Source organism: Xenopus tropicalis, chromosome 3, assembly GCF_000004195.4.
Source record: "Xenopus tropicalis strain Nigerian chromosome 3, UCB_Xtro_10.0, whole genome shotgun sequence".
NCBI classification, from domain to species: Eukaryota; Metazoa; Chordata; class Amphibia; order Anura; family Pipidae; genus Xenopus; species Xenopus tropicalis.
The window spans coordinates 130285755-130308228 of NC_030679.2; the positions used below are offsets into that span (position 1 = coordinate 130285755).

The following is a 22474-nucleotide window of genomic DNA, read 5'->3' on the forward strand; positions in this document are numbered from 1 at the left end:
TCTCTGCCAGTGCTGTTAAACACTTTGCCCCTGGATTCCTGTTGGAGTGCTACAGTAAGAGGCGTATTTATCAGTAGGTTAAATCAAGTAAAAATCTTTAAATTTTAAACAGACCCTGGCATTTCAAACAGACCCCCCCCCCCCCACACACACACAATAAATAATGACTGTTAGTGTAGAGCTCTCCAACTAATTACATGTTACAGACTGATTATTTCTTATACATCGTGTTTGAGGTCCAGATTATATTAAAGTAATGATGTGATACAATGAAGTATATAAAGCCCTTGAGCAGACTATGCGAAAATTCCATTTTCTAGTTGGACAGACCTGGTTTATGACATTTGCCAGAATTTAGAGAGTGGCAGTCTGGTCTGGTAAAACCGAGCTTGCCAAATTCTGCCAGAGGGAAATATGACCCTAAAAACCCCCATAAAAGAGAGAGCTGGGAAATGTGTCTTGATTGCTCTGCAAGTACAAAAGCTAGTGCAGTGTGCAAAGAACAATTTCACAGTCAAGTCTGGGGTTTTCCCCAAAAATGCACTTTTTATCCCCAGTTACATAGTTATAGTTACATAGGGTTGAAAAAAGACCAGAGTCCATCAAGTTCAACCCATCCAAGTAAACCCAGCACACACAAACCTATACTTACCAATCTATACACTCACATACATAAACTATATATAGTTGCAGCCCATCGCGTTTAGATTACTGCAATTACACTATCAACGTTCGAATTCGAAATTTTTCCACGAGCCAAGACTCCCAATATTCTAATTATGGTTAAAAAGAACTCCAATGCCCAATATTTATTAAGTGCAAAATCTCAAATGTAAAACTTCAGCATCTAAAAGCTAGTTAGTTTATGTAGAAGCCAATGGGAGCTGATAAGATACAGATACAATAGCACTGAAAAAAGGCCGGTTGGTGTTATTTCTGGCCCTATTCTTTTGGCACAACGTTGCTGCAGCTATTGGCCTGGGCACCTCATTCAGAGGCGGCTGTAGCTCCAGGGCTCCCCTGCGTCGGTGGCACAACTGCTCTGGATTTGGGACAGGAGGTGGGAAGGACTGAACTGCAAAGACAAATGACTTTTGGCTAAACTCCCTATGGGGAAATTTGTGGACCATAATGACCCCTTAGGGCTCTGGCACACGGGGAGATTAGTTGCCTGCGAACAGGGAGATTTGTCGTGGGCGACTAATCTCCCCATGTGCCAGAGCCCTTAGATGTTTTGTGTAGTGAATGCAATAACCAGGTCCCAATAAGTCATTGTATGTACAACCAGCAAGGGCTGGAATTAAATTTAGTAACCTAACTCCTATAATTGTGGACTAATAATTGTGTGGCTGTAGGGGGGGCATGCTGAATCAGTAGCATTACTGATGGCAATAAAGCACTAATAAGCAGCTACTTCTGCCTGGTTCCTGCTTCCTGATGGTGGCCCTGTATAAAGCATTTCTATGAGGGATTATACACATAGATACTAACGGCCTGTAATGTACATACACAGAGGCACATACACAGGGGCAGAAAACCAAATGCACATTGACATGCAAACCCACAGGCGGTCTGAATCAGGTCTGGACTGCGATTCAAAATAAACCCTGGCATTTTAAGTACCCAGAAGCCCAAACAGCCCCCCAGCAGCCCAATAAATAGTGACTGTCTATGGCATCTTACAGCAGCCCCTCTGGCATTTGCCAGAATCCCACAGATTGTCAGTCCAGGTCTGCTCTGAATCTACACATCGAAACTTTCTCTGATCCACAGAAGTTAGGGAAGTTATGCAGTGTATTTGTGCGAGGCGGGGGCCACATTTATCTCCCCCTCCTGTCTGCGGAAAGTTAATAAATTTAGCTCTAGATTAAAAGTATTGATCCTGTCAGCGGAGTGATAAATACTGAAAGGGAGGGAAGCAGAGCGAGGGGTGTGGGAGAGGAGTGGGTATGTGTGTGTAGCTATCGTTTGCCTGCGCGCTAGAGCTCAATATGTGCAGCTCTTTAGGATGTGTATCCAGATAACACACAGCTGCAATGGGAAACTGTCTGTCTATCTATCTATCTATCTATCTATCTATCTATCATGGGAGGCCTTTCCAAAGAACCAAGTCTAAATATGCAATCCAGTTTAGGGTGAAAAAAAAATACCCTAATAAAAGTATGACTAAGGGTTGTGTTGGGTGTGTATGTGCCAAAATATACTATGCAGGGCTTATATTTCATTATTATGAATAATAAAAACAAAACAAGCTGCCATTGGGGAGGACCATTGTCCTTGTCGCTAAATTCAACATCAACAGCCTGATGACAATGATACTATGGTACAAGCATGACCCTGTATCTGCATGAAGGCATCTAGGCCTCTAGCACTTATTTATTTATCTACTGAAGCCATCAGTGGCATAATCAGTGGCGTAACTATAGGGGGTGCAAACTCTGCAACTAGAGGGGTGTGGTGTATCATATTCTTTTCTACATTGATTTGTTTTAAACTTTTATTTTCCCAGCTGTAAGCAACACACTCATGCTGTGAGTCACTGACCGGTTTCCCTGCTCCTATTGGCTGATTCCAGCCTGAATCAGCAGTTTGCGCTACACTCCAGTTATTTGCAGATGTTAGGTTGATGATGCACACTAATAAAACATATATATCTCCAAAACCATGGAGATTGAACTAAAATTGATCAGCTTAAATGACAAATAAAGCCACAGGCAAGATTAGATTCACATATGTGGTCCTTGTTCTTTATGGCCCACACCTCTACCAGCTGATCCAACTGACTGGCCCAGAGCATGGCTGGATGAATACCCAGGACCTTGCTGGTTGCTGTGGCTCAGCAGAAAGTCTGCAGGTCTGACATCCCTGTCCCTACAGAGGCCTCAGTCTCTATGTGCAGCTGGGGTAGAGGTGTGTGTCTGTCCCAGAGCTTTCTCCCCAGCTTTCTCTATCTCTCCCCCTCTCCAGCCTGCAGTCGCTCCCTCCCCCTTACGCTCCGACTTTCTTTCTATCCCCAGGCAGCTCCGTCTCTCTCACTCTCGGTTATTAACGCACTTTTGATAAGTAATTATTTGGTACTCTATATTTTTGCGAAGCTTTCGTGCGAGACTCTGATTTATGAACATGTCTGTGAGTCTCAGGGACCCCTCTCCTGAAGGGAAGGTTTATTAACTCTTCCTTGGCTAAGGGCCTTCAGCCCATCTCAGCATTAGCTGTTATTTTGCGAGGTTGCCCAGTTAACCCCTCACTGAACTGAGGTTTGCAACAAATCATTTTATATCTAGAGATTGTGACCCACCCCCTCTGTTGATGCGAGTTTCCTTTTATCTAACACAGACCCACAATTTTGCACTATTTACCACTCATTTGCCGGAGTCCATTTTCACTCATCTTTATAAAACTCCTCTTTACATAAGAAAATTTCACAAACGTACTTTCAGAATAACATGATTGTTAGCCCATTGCACCTTTTCTTCATTCCCTCTCTACTTGGTTTCAGAGTTTTTTATTTTAGAACTTTCACGTTTCATCCAATTTCTTGGTACAGGTATAATGTTCTCTTCTGTACCGTCTCCCCTAGGAGTCCAAGTAGAACTAAGGAATAGCTCCCAGAGGCAGTAAGACGGTTTGTTAGGGTCCACACCACAACTGTCCTAAAACAAGTTACAATGTCTCCAGGGGCCTGGGTTGCCTTTCAGGGCTGGAAGCCCCATGGACTGCACTTGGAAAATTCCATTAAAACATTTTATGGCATAATACAAATGTACAAAAACACAACCTTTTGGCACATTTTTATTATGCAAGTATACAGGTTATTAGAATAAATTTATCATCAGTTGAAATTAGGAGTGCTTCATCTAATTGTTTGCTAACAAAATCCACTGCTTTATGACATTTAACAATAATTGTTGGATCATTTGGGTATTATTTGAGGGATAGTCAGCTGCTGCCCTCCTCCTGCACCCCATAGAAACCAGCAGCTAAATGCTGCCAAGTTGTGCTGAAGGATTAGTTCAGACTGTCCTGTAGAGTTGAGAAATGTATGGGGCCATTGGAATCAGTGTTAGTAGGAATATAAGCTAAATACTAATGGCACAAGTAGCTGAAATATACCAGAGGGACATCTCTCCCACTGTCAGTCACTGACATGCATGGAATCCGAGTGTTTTTGGGTCAGAAAGCTCCTGCCACCACTTATATCTTTTTATGTCAATGACAGAAGACACAGGGGGGGGTATCAGGCGTTTCCCCACCAGCATATTTCCCCACACGCATGCCATTGGCCAACAGTCCCTTCTTGCTAACTAAGTCAAAATATGTTTTTGGACTTTACCTTGTAATCCAACTATTTTATGTGTCTCTCCACTCTCCCTCTCTCCCTTCTACACTTTCCCTTCCTGCCCTCTGTTTCTCTCTTGCTCTCTGTGGTATCCCTCTCTGACATAGCTCCAGACAGCTGTTAAACGACTTAATCTCTTAAAAATAGTTTTAATTTTCTGCCTTCTATTGATCGCCGGATCCCAATTAATCAGCCGCGAACAGCCGCGAAGGGTGGAGGGCTCAGCATGCCCCCCAGGGCCAGCTTGGGTAGGCGGAGAGACCCCACCTACACACTCATCTACTAAGAAGACTAATGTAGCACTCAAGCAAGGTGTCTTTTTGCTGCACCCCACATGATGTTAACCGATTCTTTGCCGTGTTATATTTTATTAACTGCCATTCTGTTCTTTATTCTGCAGGCTCTTGGCTCAATCTACCTAATACACAAATCCCTGAACAGAATTCAGATATATAATTTTAAAGGTAAGACTGGCAGTGACTCCCTATGAACAGCATCTTATTAATCTCATACAAAGCTGCACCTTGCTCTTCAAATGAGCACTTGATTGTCCATTTGTGAAGGGGGCAGTCTGTGCCCCCTGTTTGGGTGAAGACACACAGAGCTACTAGTAGCAGCTACTTGTTGTGGCTACTAAAATAGACAATGCTGATCAGTTACTGATAACTGTCTCTACGTGTGTTTTAGCAGAGGCAATTCTCAGTGTTGTCTATGGCAGGGTATTTTCTGGGGTTTAGTTGCCATGAAAAAGTAGCTGCTACTAGTAGCTCTGTATGTCTTCACCCTTTGTGTGCATCTAACCACTTCTCTCTTTTCAGAAAAGCACTTTGCCACATTCTCTGGGCACAACCTGTTCCTCGGCTCACTGGGAGACTGTCCCTTGGTGCAGAAAGAGAGATTTCCCCAGGACTTTTGGAAAGAGGTACAGATTTTGGGGCTTTTATATGTTCCAGCTGTGGTTAAACTTTTTTATTTAAATGGTGCCAGGGTCCTGATTTTTATGGTATACTTTTTATTTCTAAATTACACTGTTTACATAGCAAATATTTCACTCAAATTTTATTCTTGAACCAACAAATGTATATTTTTTAGCTGTAATATTGGTGTGTAGGCGCCATCTCAGTGCATTGTGCCTGAGTCTGAGCTTTCAGAAGGAGCCAGCACTACACATTAGAACTGCTTTCAGCTAACCTATTGTTTCTCCTACTCCCATGTAACTGGAGGAGTCCTAAGCCGGACTTGGATTTCTTACTATTGGTGTGTAGGTGCCATCTCAGTGCATTGTGCCTGAGTCTGAGCTTTCAGAAGGAGCCAGCGCTACACATTAGAACTGCTTTCAGGTAACCTATTGTTTCTCCTCCCATGTAACTGGAGGAGTCCTAAGCCGGACTTGGATTTCTTACTATTGAGTGCTATTCTGATACCTACTGGGAGCTGCTATCTTGCTCCCTTCCCATTGTTCTGCTGATCGGCTGCTGGGAGGAGTGGGGGGATATCACTCCAACTTGCAGTGCAGCAGTAAAGTGTGACTGAAGTTTATCAGAGCACAGGTCACATGGCTGTGGCACCCTGGGAAATGAAGAATATGGCTAGCCCCATGTGAAATTTCAAAATTAAATATAAAAAAATCTGTTTGTTTTTTTTGAAAAACAGATTACAATGCAGGATTCTGCGGGAGACGCTCTATTAACTGATGCATTTGAAAAAAACATGTTTTCCTTTATTATTATTAAAGCAGTATTGCTTTAAGGGGTCTGTGAAGAAAGAAAAAAGTTGTATTCTTCTTTCTGCAGTTTCCCTGGACACGCAAGGGATTCATGAGGACCCGGTGGCAGTTACACGACAGGTATACGCAAAACGAGCAGAACTAAATAAATGTAGAAATACTGGCCGAGTGAATGCAGCTACACCCTGTGCATAGTTGTCGGGCACAGTATTTTCTCCAGCAAACATTATGGCAGATGAAGATAAATGTGTTTGTGTTCTGTTGCTATCTTGGCTAATTACACACTAACGAGCAACCCTTGATCCCAGTGCTTACCAGAGGCCCCATCCTCTACTATGCTTATTTCCAACAATATACTCACTTTCCCCAAAACAACCATTTTCTTTCCACATACAGGAATTCCCTCTATCTCTTACACCCCCAATAGACATTCGTAAATGGAAAGCATCAGTTTTAACTTGTGACTCAAAAACACTTTATGGCCTTCAAGGGGCTGTTATGGTGTAGATCACAGTCTGTCTGCAACTGGTGTTTGTTAGATATCCTGTTGTTTTTCTTTTTTTATTGTTACTGGGGTCACGTACCTTGACAACCAGAAATCATTTTCAGTTGCAGTCTGGAGAGAGTCAGAATAGTAAGGCTAATAAGAATAATTATAAGATACAAAATACATAGAGGTTTCTTAGAACAGGTTCATATATAACATAGTAAAATATTGTGTAAAGCTGAACTTGCCATTTACAGGTTACTTGAGGGATTAGTGCCATTTCTGAATAGCCAGGAAACCACCTAAGAAGGCTGCGTGGACATTGTACCTGCTGCACATGTTAAATGATATTTCTCTATTGTATGTGTATCAGCAGTCTATTATAGTGGCTCTTGTATGCTTCATTGCATTTATCTTATCTGATTTCCAAGCATGGGGTAAAGGTAAAGGGCAATACGACCTACTCGTCCAATACATTGCTTTCTGCTCCATGCTCATTGCTCTTTCAAAAATACTTTATCCCACACTCTAAAAACATACAGACAGGTTAATTGGCTCATCATACAGCTGACCCTAGCGTGTGTGAATGATAGGGACTGATCTTAATGATGTATAATCTGTGCTTGGCCAGTTCCTTTCCCAATCATGAGATCTTCCTTGCTTCCCCAGCCACTAATTATGGCTAAATCTATTCCGCTCTTTTATTATGTTGTGATTCTGTACCCCCCATTTTTAGTATAATTATATATATAACAATATAATTATCCGTGAATATGGTCAGTGATAGTTACATTGGAAATCAGGAATTTTGGAAATCTGGGAATGTGAAAAAAAAAAAAATCTTTCTATAGACCTCCCTAAGCTGATGCAACAGAGCCCTGCATTACAACACAATCTAATAACACAATTAAAGAAGACATATTGGGGCAGATTCATCAAATCACGAGTTCGAATCCCAAATGGGAAAAATTCGAATTGGAAACGACAATTTCTGAAGATCGCAAATATCACGAAAATGCTTACAAAAAAAAACGTATTAGTCACGATATTATCGTATTGGCGATCCGAAAGTCATGAAATTTTCGTACCGTTCAATTGTAAACAGCGGTAAAACCTTTCCGATTTTTTCGTGCAAGCGTACGAATGAACGTTCCAAGCGTTCGTGACTTTGTAAATGTGCCCCATATTGTGTGAAAATCAAGAATGTGCAATATAGAAGGTTGTGTTTTGGGATAATTATTTTGAAACTTCTACCTACTAGCCCCGCCCATCTGTTCCAATTCCTGCTGCCTCCTTTCCCAGGATGTGCAGGGGGGCCGGGGGCACTCAGCACACTGCACTGTAGGTTAGGAGCCAATCAGCAGCTAGGCTGACCTGATAGGGAACTGAAGCCTTTCTTTGCTTGTGTGAGTGCAGGGCTGTGATTGGCTATCCCCCTCCTACTGTGCTTCTGGCAGGGACCATTAGGACATGCTAACCCACATTTGAAACATGGACAGGGACCAGGGAGGATCTATAGGGAGCTCCAATAAAGTGGTCTTTTTTAAAAGATATAATATTAATATTTAAAATTAATTAGTATATAATAATATAATTAATATATTAATTATCTGCAGTAAAATCGGCACCTTATATTATTATTATTGCCTACAAGATTGTAGGGGTTTTTAGTTATGGTATATGTCTCCTAACATTTACTATTTTTACATTTTACAAAATTTCTGTTCTAGTACATAGAGAATTCCCCAGACTTTAATTGCAATTATGGCATTGGATTAAAAGCCTTCGCAAACAGCAGTAAATGTTGCCCCAGCCTTTCCCCTTATACCTAGCACTGTAATACTGATACCCTGCATCACCAGTGTACTGACTGTAATACAGTGTCTCCAACTCATGTCTGTTACTATATCAAAGCCTTTGATGAACTGACTCCCAATTGCCTATACTTACCTGTTTGTATACAATCCCAATCTCAATGCCAAGCTTGTAGTCCTAGTACCAACATTTGGCCCTTACTCTTATTCATTCTTTTTTTTTTTTTTTTCAGGACATTTGATCTGGTGAACCTTCACCTCTTTCATGATGCCTCCAATCTCATTTCTCTTGAGCTTTCCCCTTCAATCTATAGCCTGAACCGCAGCAAAGCCCTGAACCACGTCCTTAACAGGTACCATTAGATATACTGAGTGCTGGAAGGCCTCCCCTAGTCACAAGAGCTGCACACAGTTAATTTATTATGTTTTTTTCCTCCTCTTACAACCACTTCTACAGATTACAAGATACCGAAGAAGTGCCCTTTTTCCTGTTTGGGGACTTTAATTTCCGACTGGACCTAAAAAGCTTCATATTGGTGAGAATATTAGATATTTCAATTGGACATGAGCGCATGAGAAAGCTTGTATCAAATGCACTGGAGAACTTAGACCAATCAGAAGCACTTAAACTAGACAGTATCTAGTAGAATTAAGTCTAAAACAACTGGACTTTTCTGAGTTTTTCCTTGAAAACGTTTCACCACTCATCCGAGTGGCTTCTTCAGTTCAAATGACTGGTAGGGAATTCCCCGGTATTGACATCGTTGACATCCTTACCCCGGCAGTTTCACAACAGTTCACACTTCCAGTCATGTACTTTGAAGGATTAACACCTTCATCAATGAGAATCTTGGTACCATTGTGATTGGATCATACCTTCTTACACCTGTCAGTTTCAGCTAACACCTAACTGAACAAGTTCAATGGAACCATTGTGATTGGATGTCTGTGACTCTACTACCATCAAGCGTTTAAATACCGGGGAATTCCCTACCAGTCATTTGAACTGAAGAAGCCAAGAGTGGTGAAACGTTTTCAAGGAAAAACTCAGAAAAGTCCAGTTGTTTTAGACCTAATCCTACTAGATACTGTATATCATGACCTGGATGAATGAGAATCTTCATAGACACTTAAACTAGACTTTAACTTTTTTTGGTGCAATTAGGTTTAAGGGTAAAAGACAAATGCTGTGTACAATAATGTTAGTGTATATACCAGGCTGTACAAACACACTTGCATTAAGTGTTCATTTGTGGTCTCTATTTCAGGCTGAGAGTTGGACTCAGAAGGAAATGACAGAGAAAGGCACTGTGCTTTATGAACAAGAGGGATTGGTGAGTGCTTGTAGCCATTTCCTTCCTTTTCCCCAATGCCACGCAGTCTGTATGCAGCAATGTACTTTTATTTCTTTTATCTCCACTTTACCTTTTCCTTTTCCATAACTGACCCACTGATTCTCTTATCGTTCCCTTTCCCCTCTCTGCAGGTGAAGCTTATCATTCAAAATAAAGTCTTTGACCATAAAAATATGGAGATTTTTCAGGAGAACAATGTACAATCGGTGAGGCATCATGTTATGCGCCAAATGCATTATAACATATAGAGAAGTAATAGGTAATAATAGAGTTTAACAATATCAGGCTTAGGCAGGTATGATTGGACCCAAGGAGATTACAGTCATTTGTTCAGGCTCTCTGGATTCTGGAATCTGCATTTGATCTAGACTTGCCTGATAAGAATGTAGAATACTTGGTATGTAGTATGACTCCAGTACAGGGCAATGGCACTATTCTAGCACTGAAAGACTGTGTGTTCTGGCATATTCACTCAACAGTGGGCTTGTTCCATCAGGAAACTTATAGGATGATTTGAAGGCCCAATTCTCTCTTTATCTTCTACAGCTGCGCAAATTTGACTCTGAGCCACTCCCTTTCCTCAGTAGGCTAGCTGAGATGCCAATCTTCTTTCCTCCCAGGTAAGATCACTTTCCAACAAGTACAACATTCTAGAGATGGGGGTGTTCATGAAAAGAAATGCCTGTTATACTACTGATGGCCTTCTCTGTCCCACCAGTTACCCATTCAGTGAGGACATCACAAGACCGTCGCAATTCATGGGCACACGCTGCCCGTCCTGGTGTGATAGAGTACTCATGTCCTACTCTGCCAGAGCTCTCCTCAACAAGGTCAGACCCTTGCTGATCATATTACCTAGTTTTCCAAGTTCCACTCAATTGTTTCCTATCTTATTACTCCTGTTATTTTTCTCTTGTCAATCTCCATCTTTGTTCTAGGAACTCCTGTTCCTTATGCGTGTTTATGATCATCTCACTGCAGTAACCCATAACAACCAATCAGCAGGTAAAATTTACTAGACACCTGTTTCAGTCATTATGGTGACAACCTTTTTAAAAAGCATTTGTCCATGCCGCAGGAAAGCAGCCGTGCATTGGCCAGGAATCAAGCCCGGATCGATTGCTTAGAAGGCAGCTATGTGCACCACTAAACCACCAATATCAAGGCAACTGCCCTGCCTATGCTGATACATAGCTACCTCTGGATTAGATGGGGAAGGACAGGAGTAAGCCGAGCCCCACCTGTGGTTTGATTTTTAAAAAAAAAAAAAAAATAAAGGAGACAGACCAGGGGCCAATCTTCCATACATCACCTCAACAAACCTGTGGCTAAATTATGTCTTACGTCATGCCTGGTTCAATTCTGGCCCCAAGGACTTTCCTCCTAGAGTTTACCACACATGCTTTTCCGTGCAAGCCAACCCCCCTAACGGGGAGATGAGGGGCATTTCAGGGAAGCTCGTTCTGCAGAAGCTTGCATCAAAGCGAGCTAAAAGAAAAGAAAGAACAACCCCATGCTAAGCACCATCGAATGCCTGGCATGACTAGACAACATAGCTCAAGAGATAGACTGAGGGTCCATGGTCCCAGACAAAGCAGCAATATTGCAATTTGTAAAGGCCATTTTTCTTGTCAGCCAAGAATAGTTAAGCAACCAATGGCTTAAAAAAGCATAGAGAATAGCAACAAACTGCAGGAAAATGGCTGCTTTTGGAAGAGCTTGACGTGGGGCTCTTGTTTTGCTTTTTGCTGCACCCTAAGTTTTAGAAGTCAAAATATTTGCCCTTTTGAAAGGTTCTGTTCATGATCTTTCAAGCTGCTGCTTTCTTTTTGTTTTAGAGGATGTATGTAGTAGAGCACACTGAGGGCAATATAAGTGACTGGGCCCTTCACTTATAGCTTCATTAGAGCAGTAGGTCGTGTGTCAGTCTCATAAACTGAATCTGTATGTTAAATCCGCACATTGGGCTGCCTGCCTTTTTAAAAGGCTTCTGTTGGGTTTGTCCAGAAAACTGTTCCACTGAACGACTGTGACAAAGATATTTGCAAAGGTGAGGAACAATTGTTTTTATCCATGGAGGACTTATGGGAACCACAAGACTATTGGTTGCTATGGGTTACTGCTACAGGGCAATCTTAGTGCCTCTTATTACATATGGGGGTTTGTTCACTTGCCTGTTTGTCTGCAGGTTAAGGATGAAGAGAGTGATGTTCAGTACGACCGGATTGGAGCCGATGTCTGTATGGGAGATCACAAGGTTTGTGTTAGTCGCACAGCAATGGGTATTTACAAGTACATACAAAAAGACAACTTACTAATTTGTTGTTCCCCTGTATTCTTTTGTTTTAGCCTGTGTTTCTTTATTGGGAGATGGAGTTACCTATAGAAAATCATGTAAAGTAACAGGTGAGAAAATGGTCTTCATCATTAACCCATCATTAACCCCCTTTTTCTATCCTGTTAACGTACTGAATCTGCAAACAAACCTGTGTTTTTCCATTCAGTGCACCAGACTTCCCATTATCAGATATGTAACACTGCTATGCGTGCCAGGTCGAACCGGCATTACAGTTACAGCCATGTTGCAAGCATGCCCTTACTTACCTGTATTTTATTGAGTAGAATAATGAGAATTGTACTGTAATAGTGCTAGACAGCTCGCTTAGGGAACATCAAGTTAAACCACTCACAGTTGTGCTTGCATGTACTGATGTAGCCCACAGTAGGAACCCAAGAATTATTGCTACCTTCAGGGTAGCAGTAGTTTCAGGGTTCCCCTATGACTGAATTGCATATGAGCCCCTATAATATAGCTTATATTTCTGTATGAATTACCGGGTTACTCCAGCTTCCAAACCAAAATTTGTTAAAGACCCCCTCACAACATAGAAACCAGTAATATACCTATCACTGTAATCTGTTCCTTCAAAAAGTATAAATAAATACCATTTTATATGCTGAAATCCAGCTGCAAAACACTACTTCTCTTTCTGCATCATTTGAAATCCTGGCAGGGACTAAAACACTGATGTTACAAATTGTAACAACTTCTCCACAGCTTACAGGCAGCATGCAGTAACTACATAACCCAAAATGCATTGCACTGTGATGTTCCTTTCCTTATTGACGTCATGTGTGCAGGGAATTGTGGGATTAGGAAGATGCATGCCGAAGGCAGGATGGGGAGAACTTTAAGGAAATACCAAATGCAGACATTTTTGTATTCCACTGAATGCTGAATATACTTTTTGTCTTTAGTTTTAATAAAAATTAAACTAATTTCTTGAGCTAAACAGTTACTCCATGTTTAGTCCTTGTGAGGGAGATGATTAGGTTACCAGTATATAGCAGCCCCCTCCCTACCCGCTTTGTTGTGACTGGCCTGTTAGCAGGAGTCCATTATGCATGGGGATTATCTTTGCACCAGGAATCTAATTATCTGTCCTCGCAAGGACCAACCATGGAGGAGCTTCAATTTCCCTGTTTGGCCTGGTTAGCTCAAAAGATAACAAACACCATAGATTTCATGATTAAAACAACAGGCAAAAAGCAAGGTGAGCACAACTCCTATTCATTGCAAGCATGTTGAACACGGAGTATAATGGCTTTTTAAGCTGAGTTGTCTAGGGGACAGTGTGCAGCAATATCCTGCAGCCTGAGTTTCACTTACATTATACAGGGACCTGCTTTATTAGAAACACCATTACAGAGAGAGTATGTCCATAATACATTTTTCTTTTTTGCAGCTTCTCCTTTTCTTAGGTCCCAGAATACCTCATAGAAACCCTGAAGACTACCTACAGCTACCTACATGGCCTGTTTTTATCTCATAGCAACCATGTTCACAAGGTGATTCTAATGGGTCACCTGACTGACTGGCAGACGAAGTGGTGGCACAAAACATGCATGTTATATGCACATGCAATATCCCTGCTCTTCTGTAAGCTGTCACCTTGAGTTTACATTTCTTAATTTAAGATGATCAGGAAATTAACGGAAAATATAGTTCACGTTTATAAAATAAAAATGTTATGAAAGCACAATAAATTGTATTGATAACCTCTTCAAAATGGCAACCAATATCTTTCAGGAACAATGGAAAAATGTTCTAGATTGTATCCTCTGGGCCTGCAATGGCAATCTGCCAAATGCCAGAGGGGCTGCAGTAAGATAATATGGACAGTCACTATTTATTGGGCTTGTGGGGGGCTGTTTGGGCATTACTGTACTAAAAAAGCCGGGGTCTTTTTTTAAAAGTTGGTATCTACCAATAAACCTTCTGGGTAAGCATTTAGCTTCTAACCTATACTGAAAATGGCTGCATGATATGCCACATCTCACAGAGGAGCATCCTATAGATAGAATATAAAACTTTCACATTGTGCCTAAACAGATGCCGAGGCTGATGATTCCGCTTGGGGCGGGGGGTGGGTGGATAAGTTCAAAGCAACTTATTATGTGTCCGGTCCACCCCCTGCATTAAAATTCAGAACCCCCAACACATACAGGACCTAACATAACATAGTCACAGTTTTAAAAAAGACACTTCTCCATCAAGTTCAACCTTTGATGTCTATATAAACCTGCCTAACTGCTAGTTAATCCAGAGGAAAGGAATATCCCCATCTGACACCTCTTCAATTTGCCTCAGAGGGGAAAAAATTCCTTCCTGACTCCAAGTCCCTGGATCAACTTGTACTAAGAGCTATTTTCAGTAACCCTGTATTTCCCTTCTTGTTAAAAACCCCTTCTTAAAGCTGACTATGGGAGAGAATACCACAACATCACAGCTCTGCATATTTACATGGAACCTCCTCTCTTCTAATCTGAATGGGAGATTGTGTCGTGTCATTTGGAAGGAACTATCGGTAAATAAAGCATCACAAAGGTTACTGTACTGTCCCCTTATATATTTATACGCAGTTATTATACTTCCCCATCTCTTCTCCAGCATAAACTGACCCAACTTGGCCAAAGCACTATTTTTGCACTTTGCCGTGTGGTTTGCACCTTGGGATGCAATACTCTTTGCTCCTAGTATGGAGTGCTAAGGCTGCACCTCCCACTGAGGATAGCACATGGGTGTTCTATAGGCCTCGAGGAGTACCAGAGGCTGCAAGATAGAAAATAGTCCTATCCTATAAGTACAGGATCCCATGCATCTGACACTCTGCACCTTGTGCTGGATTCTTAAACAGAGCACGCTCTGCAGACTGTTGCTCCTGGCACAAGTGCTTGGTCCGTAAGTGCCCTTGACCTTGTGTCTTACGCACTTATTAAACCCTTGTTAATCATGGAAATACAGCAGATGTGTATAACTATACTCCGAGTGCAAATGTGTCAGTGTTACACCTTTTCTTATCATTTTCAATTATGGTAAATGACCTTTCTCACCAAACACCATCACTCACGCCTTTAAGGTGTGTCTCCTCAGGATTTAACCACTTCACAGCACCAATGACTTGTGTATATGACCAGGCGCACTGAAATAAACTCTAAAAACACTGAGTGGTAGAAGCAGTTTTTAATACTTTAGGGAGTTGTATCAGTCACTACAAATCCTCTTCGAATACAGCATCTGAAATATATACAGTATCAGCAGATTTTTGCATTTGCTTTAGACTTCAGGTGACGACGGAATATAAGAAGTGTATATGTTGGCTCGTGACAGGAAGATCAGCACATATATTGGGATGTGGTATTCGTTAATATGGGTTGGTTTGTATCACTGCAGAAGGTTTTGGGACAGGAGAAGCAATGTATCCACATACGGGACAAATACTATGAGTCAATAAGTATTCTGTATGTAGCACAATAACAACTTGTCAGGCACAACAATTTTATGGCTAGCAGTTTGTTTTGATATCCATTGGTTTAGTCTATAATAACGTGGAAATAGTTACCAAATAATAAATATATAATAATTATAAGGGGGTACAAAGGGATAATATGTGGCAGCCTTAGTACAAGTAGATATTTGGGTGTAATTTTTTCTGGTTCCAACTCTTGTAAACAAAAGCCTCCACTGTTAGGGCAATAACAGGCGCTATTTTGGGAAATGGGATTGGCCTCCTGTACAATAGAAGCATTCCCATCCCAGTGTCTGACTTCTCTATGTCCTACAGCCTTCTTCCACATTTCCCTGCGATTAAGACAGATATCCGCAAGCAAAGTGTTACATGCAGTGGTTCTCATTCTCTCTCATTCGGGCATTTGTCACCCGCAGGAGAGGCAATCTCCTATGGCCATAACAGTGCTACGTGTGACCTTAGGCTCATCACATACCCTAAAACAGGATTCTGCATCTGGGTATACTTTAAACTGGAACAAAAAAGTCATTTTTTTTATTAGAAAAAAAAAATAAAAGTTTTGTGAAGGTGAACTTAACCTTCTGAACTGAAAAACAACAGAGGCAGATCATAGCTTTAGTATGATACCCTTTTTTCATTTGGCAATGGGTTAGGTGGTACAGGTTTAGTCATACTGGGTGGTGGGGTAAGTAATATTTGTTGGGTTCTGGTTACAGGTTGTGAGATGCCAGACTCAGAACGGAGAAGGCTGCACGGTGTTTTCTAAGTAACAGGCGGATCTTTTCATCATCTGAATCAGGATCCAGTGGTTTGCTGTATTCATCATCCTCATTCTCAGAAGGGGTTAGGTCCCCGGGGCCTCGTGTACTCAGAGAAGGAAGTCCGGGGGTTTCCACTGCGCTTTTCTTGCGCCATTTAGTGCGTCGGTTTTGAAACCAAACCTAAAGGGTGAAAAATACATCTAGAGTTTATTTAAAAACAGCCATTGGAATATGACGGTATTTATGGAGGAAATTGTGACAGAAATGGTTGCAGTTTCTTATGAAAGGTAATTTCTAGCAGTGGCGATTCCCTGATGCTGCCCCCTCTCTCCCGCTCCGTGCTTACAACTTCAGCATCATAATGCTGTATTCTTGCAAACTGAGATTAGATATTGTTTAACTGCAGTTTAATTTAAAAATAATTTTAAATAAATGTGTATTGTAAAGTTGCTTAGAATTACATTTTCTTTCATTATGCAAAAGTATAACCATTTGAGTGGACACTCCTTTCGGATGATGTCACATGCAGGAAACGGCAACCCCCCTGGGTGTTAAAGCGCCCCAAAAATACTTTCACTGAGACAAACAGCAATGGCTGTGGGTAAAGCATCTCAATTACAGGAAAAGCAGAGGAAGGTAATTTTGCACAATTACGCAATTCACATGTTTTGCCCAGAGGGATTGCTGTTTGTCTCAACAAAGAGGTATATTTGGGAGCTTGGTTACCCCTGGGAGTGTGATTTCCCACTTGTGACATAGCACCTGTGTGCCATCTCTCTTATAGCAAATGTTTTCTTTTATATATAAATAATTAGCTTAACATTTCATTGACTCACCTTAACTTGGGACTCGCTCATTCCAAGACTGAAGGCTAGCCTGGCTCGTTCCGGACCTGCTAGGTATTTTGTCTGTTCAAACGTCTTTTCTAAAGCAAAGATCTGATGGCCAGTGAATGTGGGCCGTGTGTGCTTCTTTCGAGAAGATCCTTCTGTGTTGCTTACTGCAGAGATAATTAGGCAGTTAGTTATTTAAAAGAAAAACATAGTGAAAATCAAATCAATCAAATTCTCTTTGCTATAATGGCTTTATATGTGCGTGTCACTATCATGCACAGGCTAGAGTCAAGTTAATCAGGGAATAACCTGCCTGTATGGTTTTAGAGTGTGGAATAAACTAAAGAAAGACTCGGGTAGAACATACATGCAGACAATGTGGAGAAGGACAGACAGATACTGCTTTCAATTGCAGTTCAATTTGCAAATAATTTCTAATAAATATGTATTGGAAAATGGCTTAGAATTAAAATTGCTTTCCTTTAGCAAAAAAAAAGAAAGAAAAGAAAAACAAAACAAAAAAAAAATTAATTAGGGTGGATGAATGATGTCACATGATGGGGGGGGGGGGCACATGGAAAATGTGGAATGAGCTAAACACAGACCCGGGAAGAAAATACATGCAGTGACCTGATCAGAATCCGGCACCCCAATGCTGTAAAATAACTAAATGCTAAATGCCACACCGCCATGCTGCCCTTCCAAGATGTAAGATTGCTTCTGTGTCACACATTTCCTTATTGGTCCTAACTTTCTAATATATATAAAGTACTTCAGATATTGTTTAAATATTAAAGGACACTCTGCCACTTTCTAACAGTAGCCCTGCTGCACTGTTTCCCTTCCTCCTTTTAGATCCCATCAGCTGCTTCTAGAACATGCCCCCTTTTCTATACCTGCTAGGCAAATACAGAACAACGTCACATCAAGAAGGAGCACGTGACTGATGGTGGTTAAAGTGCCATACAATGTGTCATATACACAAAGAGCAAGCACAGTGCGGCTGTTACAAACATCTGAATATTAATGTTCCCTACACGACAAGACTAGAATACTTGCCCTGGGGCAGTTGTTAAAGGAATACTGTCATGGGAAAACATGGCAGTTAACTTATCAGTTAATAGAGCTTCTCTAGCAGAATCCTGCATTGACATCTGTTTTTGACATTTTTTAAATGTCACATGGGGCTAGCCATGTTCTTTATTTCCCAGGGTGCCACAGCCATGTGACCTGTGCTCAGATAAACTTCAGTCGCACTTTACTGATGCGCTGCAAGTTGGAGTGATATCCCCCCCCCCCCCCCAGCAGCCGAACAATGGAAATGGAGCAAGATAGCAGCTCCCAGTAGGTATCAGAATAGCACTCAATAGTAAGAAATCCAAGTCCGGCTTGGGACTCCTCCTGTTCCATGGGAGTAGGAGAAACAATAGGTTAGCTGAAAGCAGTTCTAATGTGTAGCGCTGGCTCCTTCTGAAAGCTCAGACTCAGGCACAATGCACTGAGATGGCGCCTACACACCAATATTACAGCTAAACATTTGTTGGTTCAAGAATAAAATTTGAAATGGTAAGAGTGAATTATTTGCTATGTGTGTAATTTAGAAATAAAAAGTATACTATAAAAATCATGACAGTATCCCTTTAAAGTACAATTATAACCATTCTCACAGTAGTATGACACTAAACCCCATATTTAATAAAAGGCACTATGTTTGCCCCAGAGCAATAACCTATAGCAACCAATGAGATGTTTGCTATTAAACAGGTGACCAGTAAATGCACGTAATGCAAGTAAATTTGTACACAAGGTGAGGCAATATTAGCCAGGAAACTGATAAACCAAAACACAGCTGGACACTATTACAAAAAGGGGCCACAAATAAATGCACTACATAATGGTTGCACAATGGGGTAATACTGGAGCCGTAAAGGCTAATTTACAGGTAGAAGGGAAGCATACAAAGGACAAAAAACAAGGACAAGCCGCCATGTTTGCAGCCTACCTCACCGTGAGCATCTGTGGGTGCAAGTCAGAGTGCGCTTCACACAGGGCTGAATTCACAAGGTAGGTGGGGAGGCCGTAGCATTTCCTACCTGTGCCAACTCCTTAACTTTAGTGTCATTCAGATGTGTAGGACAGGGAGCGCCAGGGGGTGCAGGGTCCAACAGAGACCACCGGCTCTACTCTCTGTACCTTGTGGCTATTCTTCCATCCAGCGCAAGGTGCAGAGAGCAGGTATGCCCTGGGCGCTTATGCTTTCTAAATAAGCACTAAGGGGCATAAGTGTAACGACCATAGTGTCAGATACTATTGCACAAGGAAGTTGTGCCATGTACTTTGTTGTACACTAAACCAGAATACATAGAGGCACTTATACTATTATACATGTAGATGAATAAGATCACTATCTTTAATATCTTGTATTTTTGTTTATTGCAGAAGAATAAAGGCAAATGGAATATTATACAATAATACACAATGAAGTATTGAGTATCCTACAGAACAATCACACACCAGGTAAGTCTTACATTATTGCTCAAGTACCTATGCAATATTATCTGTGCTATCTGAAAGCACCTAATACACTCCAGCACATTTACAGCTGAAGGCAGCGCTTCTGTCCGATGATACAGAGTGAGATCATGTTGGGAATCTGCTATCAAAATGCACAAAATCGCTCCAGACTTGAGCATGTTTTCAGCCAAAAATTGTCTTAAGTTGTCCCATGATCCCCAAAGGCAGGAATGGTTGATTTAGGATGTAGTTAACATTAACTGCTGTGTGTCACTAACCTTTAGATCTAAGATGTGTACTGTGTCAGGGATTGTATTATTGCACAACTCTGTAATCCATTTGCTCCAGTTCACCCTTTTCCTATACAGGTATAGGACCCATTATCCAGAATGATCGGGACCAAGGGTATTCCGGATAAGGGGTCTTTCCGTAATTTGGATCTTCATACCTTAAGTCTACTAAAAAATCAATAAAACATTAATTAAACCCAATAGGATTGTTTTGCATCCAATAAGGATTATTTATATCTTAATTGGGATCCATTACAAGGTACGGTTTTATTTCTACATAGAAAAAAAAAAATCAGTTTTAAAATTCTGAATTATTTGCTTATAATGGAGTCTATGGGAGACAGGCTTTCCGTAATTTGGAGCTTTCTGGATAACGGGTTTCCGGATAAGGGGTCCGATACCTGTATTACCTATTTACTGTCAAAGTTGCTTTCCTCCTCCCATCTAGTGCTTGTATTTTTGTAAACACACCTTGGGCATGGTACTAATACATTTGCACACATAGTACAGGACTTTTTGTATTTATTTATATTTGATGTCCTGTTGCTTTTCTCTTTGTGTTTGTACAGTCCTGCTGCAGATCATAGAGCTTCATAAATATTTTTTATTATTTAATACTCCCAGGCAATGTATTGCATGATCTGTATCTTTCACTAGCTATGGTCTGCTAGCTAGGTCTACAAAGCAGACTCTCCAAATTCTTGCTCTTTGCATGTATAACAAGAATGTAATATGGATTTTTTGTAATGCGTTTTTAGGGCCAAGTAAGAATAAGGCTTTAACCCAAACACGCTCCTTTCAAGACAACTGATGAACAGTGCAGCCGATAGGGTTATGAATTTGCTGAAATCCGACTGTAGGTGGAATTCAATTATTATTCGATATTACTGATATAATACTTCAGGCTGTTATTTAGTTGAAAATAAACTTTTGCATTACATATTTTAAAGGTAATTCAGAATTAGGTGATGGACTTAAAGAAAAATGTTTTAGAAAACTACATATGTGTATCTCAACCGGACAAATACTATATTACCTATCCATATCTTCATATTTTTATGTCTATTTAAACAACCATATTTATCGTTTTACTATGACAGAGAGCTTTGTATGACATTTGATATTCTGAATATGCTTCCTAGTAGTGTAATACTGCAATATATAAATATGATATTTTTAATTTTACTTACCACTGCTTAGAGCCCGATTCCCTCCTCTCCAGTCCTGTTCAATGTCTGTCCAACATCCTCGGCTCTGGTTGGTGTATGGGGTCCCACTCTTTGTCAAAATGCTGCCCTGTTCTCCGTAACAACTTCCCGGTACTGAAGAACTTCCATATCCTTGCACTGTGGGGTATCCTGGGAACATGCCGCTATGTGAAGCAGGTAGTGGTCTGCTAAGTATGTCTGAAATGCCGTGTGGTGTCCCTGATGGCAGATGACATCCTAATACCGAGGGGTTTAATTTGTGGAAGGGAGTATGTGCTGGAAACTGGCATCCAGAAGATTTCATTTCGGTAGAGTAGGGTGGGAGCAAAAATGCCCCAGGATGATGGGTCTCCATACCTCCTGAGGTGTCTTTAGGCCTTCTGCACTCTCAACATGGAACTAGCGATGGAGAGGTGAGGAGCTTAATAATAGGATAGCCTGCGGAATAGGCTGTAGAGCTGGGAACCCTGAATATATAACAAGTGCTTGTAGGTTGCCCTTAGACGCTGAGCCTATATGCCCTCCCTATGTCTGCCTCCAAGTTTAAACTCCCTGTTATGGGATTAAAAAACTAGATGTGCACTGAACCCCTAGAATAAATTGGTAATAGCAGACTGTTTTATTTTACCTGCAATATTTTGGCATGACATTCTCTTTGGTGCCTCCACCGGTTTCTGTTCCCTGCTGAGCTCTAGCTATCCCTTTCCGCTGTTTCTTCTCTTGTAGTTTTCTTTTTCTTCTAGTTCCCCCTGATTGTCTATTGATTCTCCTCGTCTTGATTTTACATTCTTTCTTATTCCACTGACCGTATTCTCTCGGTTATGCCTGGTCTCCCTTTTTATCCTCCTTTCCTCTCTCACCTTGTTCTTTCTCCCTAAGTCTGTCACTATCTTTTACTCCATCAATGTCTCTCTCAAATTCTCATTTCTTATTGCAGGTCTGACTGGCTGACTCGCTCAGTGTCTCTCTCGTTCACACTCTCCTCTTTCTTTCCCTTTTATCTTCTTCTCTCCTGCTCTTGCCTTACACTCCATCACATTCTTTCTGCAATTCTCATTTTCTTTTGTTCTCAAGCTATGTGCTTCCCTAAGCTCTAAGCCGTCCTTTGCCTGGTATATCCCTTACCTCTTTTTCCCTCTATTTTACCACATCTAGATGTCTCCCAACACACACCACTTAAAAACCTTCATTCAATTCTTAATTTCCCAACTCCCAGTTCAGCTTTCTCCCTCCCCTTATGCTCACTGGCCTTTTATCTCCTGGCTTCACGTTTCCTTCTCTCACCTTTTTACTTCCTTTTACCTCTTCCTCCTTTTGCTAATCCCAACAACTTTCGC

General features: G+C 41.1%; 2 protein-coding genes across 3 annotated transcripts in view; one reads left to right on the plus strand and one right to left on the minus strand.

The window, feature by feature from the left end:
* inpp5a.2 (inositol polyphosphate-5-phosphatase, 40kDa, gene 2) overlaps window positions 1–13791 on the plus strand; it is a 28156-nt gene extending 14365 nt beyond the window's left edge. The window contains exons 6-17 of one of the 2 annotated variants that reach the window (XM_012958611.3): window positions 4740–4803; window positions 5158–5261; window positions 6133–6185; window positions 8600–8719; window positions 8824–8902; window positions 9635–9700; window positions 9853–9927; window positions 10268–10341; window positions 10440–10551; window positions 11910–11978; window positions 12071–12127; window positions 13468–13791. In XM_012958611.3, the coding sequence (XP_012814065.1) occupies window positions 4740–4803; window positions 5158–5261; window positions 6133–6185; window positions 8600–8719; window positions 8824–8902; window positions 9635–9700; window positions 9853–9927; window positions 10268–10341; window positions 10440–10551; window positions 11910–11978; window positions 12071–12124 (870 nt within the window). In that variant the 3' untranslated portion in view covers window positions 12125–12127; window positions 13468–13791. 2 annotated transcript variants of the gene reach the window in all.
* A 1443-nt stretch (window positions 13792–15234) lies between these two features.
* nkx6-3 (NK6 homeobox 3) lies at window positions 15235–22474 on the minus strand. The gene is made up of 3 exons (XM_002932707.5): window positions 21120–22474; window positions 17129–17292; window positions 15235–16472 (listed from the first exon to the last, which is right to left on the minus strand). The coding sequence occupies exons 1-3, from the start codon at window positions 21490–21492 to the stop codon at window positions 16242–16244; spliced, it is 768 nt and encodes a 255-aa protein (XP_002932753.1). The 5' UTR covers window positions 21493–22474; the 3' UTR covers window positions 15235–16241.

What these genes read in the sequence shown, in the direction of transcription:
- nkx6-3 (XM_002932707.5), bottom strand. Translation starts at nt 21,492, where the DNA reads ATGGAGACCCATCATCCTGGGGCATTTTTGCTCCCACCCTACTCTACC. An exon ending in GAATCGGGCTCTAAGCAGTG is followed by an intron (nt 17,293 to 21,119) that starts GTAAGTAAAATT and finishes TTATCTCTGCAG; the next exon opens with TAAGCAACACAGAAGGATCT. An exon ending in TGAGCGAGTCCCAAGTTAAG is followed by an intron (nt 16,473 to 17,128) that starts GTGAGTCAATGA and finishes TTCACCCTTTAG; the next exon opens with GTTTGGTTTCAAAACCGACG.